General features: G+C 62.7%; 1 protein-coding gene across 5 annotated transcripts in view; it reads right to left on the bottom strand.

Moving 5' to 3' along the window:
• The window catches only part of LOC132241819 (tumor necrosis factor receptor superfamily member 6-like), a 215,580-nt gene that overhangs the window by 203,348 nt on the left and 2,345 nt on the right, over window positions 1-9,887 (bottom strand). For 3 of the 5 annotated variants that reach the window (XM_059710759.1, XM_059710760.1, XM_059710761.1), the window contains exons 4-10: window positions 9,262-9,376; window positions 7,861-7,937; window positions 6,608-6,718; window positions 6,042-6,080; window positions 5,586-5,611; window positions 3,891-4,299; window positions 3,168-3,211 (exon numbers count right to left, since the gene is read on the bottom strand). In XM_059710759.1, coding sequence (XP_059566742.1) covers window positions 3,895-4,299; window positions 5,586-5,611; window positions 6,042-6,080; window positions 6,608-6,718; window positions 7,861-7,937; window positions 9,262-9,376 — 773 coding nt within the window. In that variant the 3' untranslated portion in view covers window positions 3,168-3,211; window positions 3,891-3,894. Of the gene's footprint in view, window positions 1-1,861; window positions 2,864-3,167; window positions 3,212-3,890; window positions 4,300-5,585; window positions 5,612-6,041; window positions 6,081-6,607; window positions 6,719-7,860; window positions 7,938-9,261; window positions 9,377-9,887 lie in introns of those variants that run through there. The other 2 variants (XM_059710758.1, XM_059710762.1) reach the window with 2 other exon arrangements.

The raw sequence follows: 9,887 nt of genomic DNA, 5'->3' as shown, positions 1-9,887 counted from the left end.
GGGCCGCGGAGTCGGTTTCACTGTTACCGCCGCAGGGGATTGTGCGGTGAACAATTTTCCCGTATATTTCCCTTCCTTTTTGTTAAATTGTCACATTCTATGTCCTTTTTGTTTTTAAAGGGTTTATTTATAGATTAAACAGTAACGAGACACGGGCTGTATATAAGAAAGGTCAGAGCAGGGCGTCCCCTGGGGGCTGGAGGGGAGAATTCAATGCACCTCACTCCTGATGGGAAAGCATGATTCACGGATACAGGCCTTTGGTTGGTCTCTCCGCGCCTCTCCCCCCCCCCACCCCCCCCAGGGCCACAGTCTGGTCCCTGCTCCCATGGCTCGGGATCAACTTGTCCATCAGTGTATTTTGTTCGTTAGATGCCACATGGGTGAGATCACGTGATGCTTGTCCTTCTCTGACCGGCTCCTTGCGCTCAGCAGAATCCGCTCCAGGTCCCTCCGTCTGTCGCGAAGGGTCAGGGACCCTCCTTTCTTACGGCTGCATGTTCTCCAGGCGGAACGTGCCCCGGCTTTACCCACGCGACGGCTGAGGGCACGTGCTCTGAGCATAGGGCTGCGCACATTCTCTCTCACTGGAGTTTCAGGTATCGAAGGGTGTACTAGGTCACACAGCCTTTGGACAGAAGAACATCTTAGGAGGCACTTAAAAAAGGTCCCTGACCCTGGCCGGTTTGGCTCAGAGGATAGGGCGTCAGCCTGTGGCCTGAAGGGTCCCGGGTTCAATTCTGTTCAAGGGCACATGCCCGGGTTGTGGGCTCGGTCCCCAGTAGGGGGTGTGCAGGAGGCAGCTGATCAGTGCTTCTCTCTCATCATGGATGTTTCTATCTCTCTCTCCCTCTCCCCTCCTCTCTGAAATCAATAACAAAACAAAACAAAACCACGTCTCTTGAGCCCTGGCCCGTGTGGCTCTGTGGGTAGAGCGCCAGCCTGCACACCAAAGGGTCTCGGGTTTGATTCCTGCTCAAGGCTCGTGCCTTGTTGCAGGTTCACTCTCTGGTCCCCGTTGGGACACATGCAAGTGGGAGCCCATCCATGTCTCTCCCTCCCCCTCCCTCTCGCTCTCGCCAAAAATCTATCCTCAGGTGAAGATTAACCCAAAAAAAAGGAAAAAGAAAGGCCTCCTCCAGCTGAAGAAATGACAGCTCAGAGTGGCCACTGGGTGCCTGTCCTCCACTTGCTCATACATGTCACCCAGTTCATGCCACGCCCGGCTCTGGCCAAGGGGGCATCCCAGGACTCAGAGACCAAGGAGCCCGGGGAGGGGGCTGGGGGCAGAGACAACCCTCCAGCCCGCGGGGTGCAGCGCCTGGGAAGAGCCTGGGGGACCGGGGCCACCCAGCACCCTCAGCGGGTCCCGCCCACCAGCTCAGGGCCCCTGGGACCCAGGCAGTGACGCCCCTGCCTGCCCTGACCCCCCCCACCCCCCGGGAAGCTTTCCAGGGACTCTCCTCAGAGCAGGAGGCGCTCGGCCCATCTGGGGATCGCGGAGGCGCCAAAGGGATGGACCCGGGACAGAAACTGGATGCTGTGACCTCTGACACCCGCCAAGGTCACGGCAGGGCCAGACCTCCCCTCCTGTGGGCCCCGCCCGAATGCCAACACAGGAGATTTTTCTTTTTAAAAATATATTTTACTGATTTTTCACAGAGAGGAAGGGAGAGGGATAGAGAGTTAGAAACATCGATGAGAGAGAAACATCGATCAGCTGCCTCCTGCACACTTCCTACTGGGGATGTGCCCGAAACCAAGATACATGCCCCTGACTGGAATCGAACCTGGGACCCTTCAGTCCGCAGGCCGACGCTCTATCCACTGAGCCGAACCAGTTAGGGCCTGAGGTAAGAGATTTTTAAAAATATATATTTTTTTATTGATTTCAGAGAGGAAGGGAGAGGGAGAGAGAGACATCAATGATCAGAGAGAATCACTGATCAGCGGCTCCTGCACCGCCCCCACTGGGGATGTGCCCGCAACCCAGGCCTGTGCCCTCGGCCGGAATCTAACCTGGAACCCCTCAGTCCGCAGGCTGATGCTCTGTCCACTGAGCGGCACTGGCCAGGGCCGACCTGAGAGGTTTCCTCTGGCCAATAGGTCTGGGAGAGTCCGTGGTGTGGAGGCCGCCAGGAGCGCGAACGGCTGCTCCCTCCCAGCGGGTCCTTCCGGCCGAGCAACATTGCACCGCCACGCGGGTCGGATCCGGGCTTCCGTGGTCTTGCGTCTCGAAGCCATTTCCTTCCAGCCCCATTGACGTCATAGGTTCCTCCCGTCCCGCCTGGGACCTCATGTCCGCGTTCACAATCAGCCTCTTGGTGGTTGAAAAAAGGAAACCAGAACGAAGACGTGTGGCCAGGACCCGGCGTGGCTCCTGACCTGCCTGCAGCTCATTCGTCCTGGCGCCCATGGCCCTGGAGAAGGGACCCAGGATCCGGGGAGTTGGCAGCCCTGGGGCGGGGGATGGGTGTGCGGAGGTTGGCCCTGCGCTTGCTCTCCGGCTCCCAGAGGCGGTGGGACCCGCAGGACGGACGAGGCTGCGGCCAGGGGAGCCTGGCTGGGGTCTGAGGCCTGGGCGAGTTCTGCAGCCTCGTGGGCTCAGGTTGCCGGAACTTTGACCTGTGAAGTGGGGAGACCTCCCAGAGCTGCCCGAGAGGATGGGGTTCCAGAAAGCACCTGGGGGCCTGGAAGGTGTGGCTCAGTGGTTCAGCATTGATCTAGGAACCAGGAGGTGAGGGTCCTATTCCCCGTAGAGGCACGTGGCTGGGTTTCAGGCTCGATCCCCAGTGTGGGGCGTGCAGGAGGGAGCTGATCCATGATTTTCTCTCATCCTTGGTGTCTCCCTCTCCCTTCCTCTCTGAAACCAATACAAATATATGTTTAAAAAGAAGTCCTTACTCTTACACCAGTCATAGCAGCCCACAGCCAGGAGGGCCCTGCTGGCCGAGGTGACAGAGCCTCCCTACCAGCCACGCGTGTTTCCTCAGAAATTTGCGAGCACGCTCACACCAAGCACCCGCGACCTTCCTTTAGGACCAAAACTTATCCTTGAAGAAGCCCGTTTCCCCAAGGTCATCGGAGAAGGTGAGCGAGGCTGAGGCCACAGAACGTCCCGCCTTCAGCCCGGACGTCACCACGGAGCAAGAAGCCGGAGGACTCACCGTCAGGGCGGGGCGTGTCCGTCACAAAATCCTCATTTATGATCCTGAGGAGGGAAGAGAGCGTGGTCCCAGGACAGCCTGGCGGCCTCACGGGGGCGCGGCGGTGGGGGCAGTGGAGGTGTCAGCCCTGGCAACGGGGCCCCTCCTGCCGTGGCTCCCAGGGGCGGCACCCGGCGGGCACACTCGCTGAGTCTGTGCCCCTCGGGGTCACTGTCCCCGTGGACAACAGGCTGGGGGGGGGGGGGCTGCAATGGGTTGAGTCCTGTCCCCAAAGACATTGGGTCCGGACCCCGAGCGGTGGACCGGCCGGATGTGGAGAGAGGAGGCCGCAGGTGGAGGGGTGAATGGGAGGCCCCGGTCCAGCAGGACGGGTCCCGCTGATGGACAGACACGCTGGCAGGGCGGACGCAGCGTGAACTGCAGGGCGGAGCGGGGACTTCCACACACCCAGGAAGCCCACAGATCGCCTGACACCACGGGCAGCAGGAGGCCAAGGCCCCTCACAGCCCCGGGGGGACCGGCCCACGGACGGACGCCGTGAGCTCAGCCATGGCCTCCAGGGCCGGGAGACAGTCTGTGGTTCCAGCGGCTGGTCCGTGGCCTGGGGGGGGCGGCCCGGGAGGCGCAGACAAGCAATGACAAAAGCCCTAACGGAGCGCACTCAGCAGGTGCTCAGCAAGCGAGCCTCACTGCCCCCCCACTGGCCGACCCCCCAGCCCTCACCTGCTCAATGACGGAGGCCGGCGTCCATCTCAGCCTGGGCCTGGGCCCCCGGGGCAGCGGCAGCAGGAGTCGGGGGCGCAGCCTCTGGGGCTACCAGGCCGCCTCCCGCCACCTCCACCTGCAGCTCCGCTCCTGCCCCGGGGTCGGGGTCAGAGTCAGGGTCGGTGTCAGGGTCAGGGTCGGGGTCGGGGTCAGGATCGAGGTCAGTATCAGGGTCGGGGTCGGGGTCAGGGTCGAGGTCGGTATCAGGGTTGGGGTCAGGGTCGGGGTCGAAGTCGGGGTTGGCTAAAGGTCGCGGGTGGGTCAGGGCACCAGGCGTCGGGGTGTCAGCCTTCTCCGGCAACAGCGGCGTTATCTCCGCGCCGGGGACCGGGGGGCCCCTCACAGGGTCCGTGGGTCGCAGTATCGCCTAAAGGACAAAGCCATTCCTGTGGTGACAGGAGCCGCAGCACATCCACCCCCAAACCGCAAGCCACTCCGGGGTGGGGGTCAGGGGGGGACAGGCTGCGGTGCCGGAGGGTCAGCCTGGGCTGTGCGTTGAGAGAAAAACACTTCATGGGCTCAGGTTCCAGCTCTGGCCCAAGACAAGGGTGGCGCCCGGCCGGTGTGGCTCAGTGGTTGAGCGTCAACTTATGAACCAGGAGGTCAGGTTGGATTCCAGGTCAGGGCACAGGCCCGGGTTTCGGGGTCCATCCCCAGTGGGGGACGGGCAGGAGGCAGCTGGTCCATGATTCTCTGTCATCACCGATGCTTCCACATTTTTTTTTTAATTTTTAAGCCTCACCCGAGGATATGTTTCCATTGATTTTCAGAGAGAGTGGAAGAGAGAGGGAGAGACAGAGAAACACTGATGTGAGAGAAGCACATGGATTAATTGCCTTCTGCACGAGCCCTGATCAGGGCCCAGCTGGGGAGGAGTCTGCAGCCCAGGTACCTGCCCTTGACCAGCATCGAACCCGGGACCCTTCAGACCGCAGGCCGGCGCTCTATCCCCTGAGCAACACCGGCCAGGGCATCATCGATGCTACTCTCTCTCTCTCTCTCTCTCTCTCTCTCTCTCCTCCTCCTCCTCTCTCTGAAATCAATAGGAACATTATTTCTTAAAAGACAGGGCTGAATGGTGACCCAGAAAGACGTGTCCCCGTCCTACCCCCACCTGTGAAGGGGCCTCATTTGGAAATGGGGTCTTTGTGGCAGAGGCCCCACTGGGTGAGAGCGCGCCCCAAACCCAGTGACGGCCGAGTGTCCCTGTGAGGACTGCTCAGAGCGACGCCTGGAGGCGGCCAGGTGAGTGCGGAGGCCGAGGAGCGCCCCGGACGGCGGCACCCCCAGGGGAGGCGGGCAGGGGCGGAGGACCCCCACCCCCAGGGCCTCCCAGGGAGCCCACCCCCCCCCCGGCCCCTGCGTTGTGGGCCTCTGGGCCCCGGGTCGGGGACAGTAAGTTGCGGTTTTTAAGCCCCGGGAAACCCGTACGAAGCCCTTGGCCCCTGCGCCTCCGATCCCACACGGGCCCGACCAGGGGGGTGTGAGTCTCTTTCCAGCAGACATTCGGGGCTCGAGTAAAGGGGTGCAGACGCCGCCCCGGAAGCTGAGCTGTGCATGCAGGCAGGGACCCGGCGGCCTCCCGCACCCTGCTGTCGCCCCTGCCCTCCAGGCCCGAGGCCCCCACCGGGAACAGCCCAGGGAGACACTTACATGGCTGCCTGGCTCCCCCGACGTCGCTGAAAATCAGACAGAAGAAACGCAAGTGAAGACACAGTCAGCGCGCTTGCTGCCGTCGGTCACTGAGGGGCCACCTGTCCGGGCCTGACCCCACCAGAGGGCCGTGGAGCTGGACTCCCATCACCAGTGACACGATCGCGTCCTGGGCCACCACGCGGCACAGGCCTGCTCCTGGCGAACCCGGTGCGAGCAAACCGACCGCACAGCCAGCCGGGCAGACATGTGGCAGATAAAGGCACGCACCCCCGGATACTGGGGAATAGTGAACCACCACGGTGAAGGCCTGGGTGGGGGGGCCGGGAGGAGGGCGCGGGGAGAAGTGGGAGAGATCCGAAATACGACCCACAGGGCACGGGGCTGCCCCTGACGTGAACCGCACGCGGACTTCGGAGGCCAAGGCCTGGGATTCGCAGCAGGGAACGCACTTACCTGTCCTGAACCGGCACAGCCACTGGGGAAGCAGCACCCCTGTGGGCACACGGAGGGATGTGAGTGACCTCGGTGCACTCCCCTGCCCCCCGACCCGGGCGGAGCAGCCCCGGGCTCTCCCTGCTTCCCCCCCATGACCCCCCCCATGTGCGCCGTCTGAGCCACCGCGGGGCCGAGCTCTGCAGCCCTGCACCTGGTCAGCTGCACACTGCACACGGCACAGGGGCCCCGAGTGAGAAAGTGACTCCAGCACGGCCAGTGTGGCTCAGTGGCTGATCATCGACCTAGGAGCCAGGTCACAGTTGGATTCCAGGTCAGGGCACAGGCCCCAGTTTCGGGCTCGATCCCCAGTGTGGGGCGAGCAGAAGGCAGCCGATCCATGATTCTCCCTCATCATGGATGTCTCCCTCTCCCTCTCCCTTCCTCTCTGAGATCCACAAAAATATATTAAAAATGAATAAGGAAGTGAGCGCAGCTGTATTTTAAATGGAAAACGCCGGTCAAGAACCTGCCGGGACCCCGGCCGCGCTGCTGCTCTCCCGTCCGGAGCGCTCTCCTCCGCTTACCTCGTCTTCTCCACCAGGCGATGGCGATGCGGATGCCAATGGCGATGGCAATGACAATGGCAACCACAGACACAACCAAGGCGCTGACAGACAGGGAACCGGCTGGGGGTCCTGGGGGCACAGAGCGCTGTAGCCGGTAAGCACGTCCCTCGCGGAAGGACTCGCTGCCCGCAGGGTCCGCCCTCCCAGAAGAGGGCGAAGGTCCGGTGCCCCAGGGTGGGGCTCTGGGGTGACCGTCAGACTCCCGGGCCAGTAGGCAGCCCCCCCCCGAAGGTGGGGACAAGGGAGAGGACCCCATGGTGACTGCGGGAAGGCCCGGCCAGGTGGCCCGAGGGACGGGGCAGGGCCACCCAGGAGCCAGCTGCTGAGGCCGCTCGGGGGCCGGTCTCCCAGGTGACATTACAGCACCCGGCGGAGCCACCACAGGGACCCGGGCGAGGGCAGGCCCATCAGAGCTGTGGCCCCGGCGCCGGGCCAGCCCAGGAGGCGGAGGGACGGCAGTGACCCTGCCACGGGGCCTGCTCCCCCGACAGCTTCCTGAAGTGCATTTATTTCTCCTGAATCCTCACCCGACGACATTTTCCCATTGATTTTTGTAGAGAGAGGGAGGGGAGGGAGGAGAGGGAGAGACAGAGAGAGAAGCGTGGATGTGACAGTGTGAGGGACACATCCATGGGCTGCCGCACCCCCGACCGGGTTGGGGATGAAGCCTGCAACCCAGGCACGTGCCCCTGACTGGGAATCGAACCCACCAGCTGATGCTCTAACCACTGACCCAACACGACCAGCACTGCTCTGACCACTTGTGTTTAATCACAGATTAGGTCCTAACTATGTTCTTTTTGTGGAGGGATGGGCATTAAATGTGCTTTAAGCCCTCCCCGCACTCCCCCCCACTGCTGGCTGAGTGGCTGAGGGTCAACCTATGAACCAGGAGGTCAGGGTTCGATTCCCAGTCAGGGCACAGGCCCGGGTTGCGGGCCCAATCCCCAGTGTGGGGCATGCAGGAGGCAGCCGGTCCATGATTCTCTCATCATAGATGTTTCTCTCCCTCCCTCTCCCTCCCTCTCTGACATCAATAGAAATATATTAGAAAAAAATAACGTTTTCTTGGAACCCGGCCACGCACACCCACCCCTTCCTGCCTGCAGCCTCTTTTCTACGGGGCAGAGCTGAGCACTGACCCCGGCCCAGAGCCGGGCGGTGCCCTCTGTGCACAGGCTGGTTGCCGTGGAAGAGGCGGGGCCGCTTACCTGGCTCTGGCTGGGCTACTGGGGCGCACTTGGTGTCCCTCGTGGGGGTGCAGGTCTGGAGGGTGGCGCCGGGACAGCTGAGAGGAAGGAGTGAAGGACCCAGAGCATCACTTCCCGGCCAGGCTGGCCCCCGCCCCGGAGGGCCCCAGGCTCCAACAGCGTGTGCCGGGCTTTCCCAGACCATCGGCTCACCCGGCTCCGGGACCGCTGAGAGCACAGCGAGGGAGTTCGGGGCCCCTGGGGTGCGGCTCTGAGGACTGCACCTGCGGGAGCCACAGCCGCACCGAGAGGAAGCAGCCCCGAGAGGAAGCCCATGGAGATGGGCGGGCAAAGGAGTCGAGAGAAGCAGAGCCCTGATCGAACCGGACCTGCAGGCGGCTCCTACTTCGGACTTGTCAGGTCCCAGGGCCACAGGTCACATGGTCTGAGTTGCACTGAAGGGCCCACAACGCGCCTCACAAAGTGCGCTGCTCTGCCCACCCGGGGGGCTCAGGGGAGGAGCGTCGGCCTAGGAGCCAGGAGGTCACGGTGCGATTCCCGGTCAGGGCACAGGCCCGGGTTGCGGGCTCCATCCCCGGTGGGGGGCGTGCAGGAGGCAGCTGATCCATGATTCTCTCATCATTGCCGTTCCTCTCCCTCTCCCCTCCTTTCTGACATCAATACAAATCCATTTCTTTTAAAAAGGGAGCTATTTTGCCAGGGGTTTCATCGCTGTCATGTCTCCCAGAAGGTCCCCCCATCGAACCCACCCGGGGCCTCAGGATGAAGCTTCTTAGGAAATCTGTGTGTGTGACGGCGCTAAAGGGAGGCCATCGCGGAGGAGCCGGGCCTCCCGTGACCGCGTCCTCCTAAGGGGAGCCTGTTCACAGGGAGCGGCCCAGAGACGCAGACAGGAGGCGGCGCGATGGCGGACAGACAGAGGCCACAGCAGCAGGTCTAGGAGGAGCGCCAGGGGCGCTGCCACCCAGAGCCCAGGAGGCAGGAGGGTCCTCCCAGAGCCCGCGGGGCCGGCCCTGCCCACACCTGGTTCCTGGCTCCCGGGCTATGGCTTCCACCTCCCTCCCTCCTCGGGCCTCTGCCTCTCCCAAGCCCCGCCCTCCAGCCCTCGGGGACCCGGGCAGGTTCTGTGCTTTGGCGTCTGTGCCGACTCCAGGGGGGCTTTGGTGGGAGGAGCGGGTCGTGGCTCTGGGTGGACGGAGCCCTGGCCCCAGGGCGGCCCCGGTGGGAACAGCCAGGCCACTGGTTGGATTTCATCTGCAGGTGCCTCCACGTGGCAGGTGCTACCAGGTCACAGATGGAGAACCGCGGGCCGCGGCAGAACCCGAGGCAGACACGCCACGGGGGGAGGGGGGGGGGCGGCGGGGGGCTAGGCTGTGCGGCTGCCCGCGCCCGAGGCCGTACCTGGTGCAGCGGTAGCAGCCCTCCGGGCAGTGCTCAGAGTCGCAGTAGTACTCCCCGGTCTTGCACTGGCACCGCCGGTCCTGTGTCGGGGTGCAGTCACTCACCTCCTCCTGGTCTGCGGGGGGAGGGGAGGCTGGGTCAGGCACCGGGGCTGGGACTCTGCCAGTGGACATGGGCGGCTCCCGGTGATGCCACCGCACACCAGCCGGGCTCTGACACACGGGGAGAGTGGGCCCCGGTCTAGACGGAGGCAGGCGGGCGGTGGGGAGTGGGGTTGGCCCGTGGGAACGTCACCCACTACACCCAGTGTTTCCTCCGAGGCTGGCACTGACCCCACATCTCCCGTTGGGCCAGGATCCCCACGGCCCTGCGCCCCACATGCGGCACCGGCTCTGGCGGACACAAAACGGTCCACCTCTTCACTCTCAGAGACCCTTTCTTTTTCTTTAATTATATTTTGATTGATTTTATTTATTTATCTATTTATTTGTTTATTCGGTTAATCATCACTCCAGGGTATTTCTCCCATTGATTTTTCTTTTGTGAATTATCTTCAGGTTTAGACCTTCAGAAAACACTTTTTTTTTTTTTAATTAAAAAAAAAATATTCTTACCCTGGCTGGTTG

This window comes from Myotis daubentonii, chromosome 9 (assembly GCF_963259705.1).
Source record: "Myotis daubentonii chromosome 9, mMyoDau2.1, whole genome shotgun sequence".
In the NCBI taxonomy this organism is placed as follows: Eukaryota; Metazoa; Chordata; class Mammalia; order Chiroptera; family Vespertilionidae; genus Myotis; species Myotis daubentonii.
This window is presented reverse-complemented; position numbering and strand designations above follow the sequence as displayed.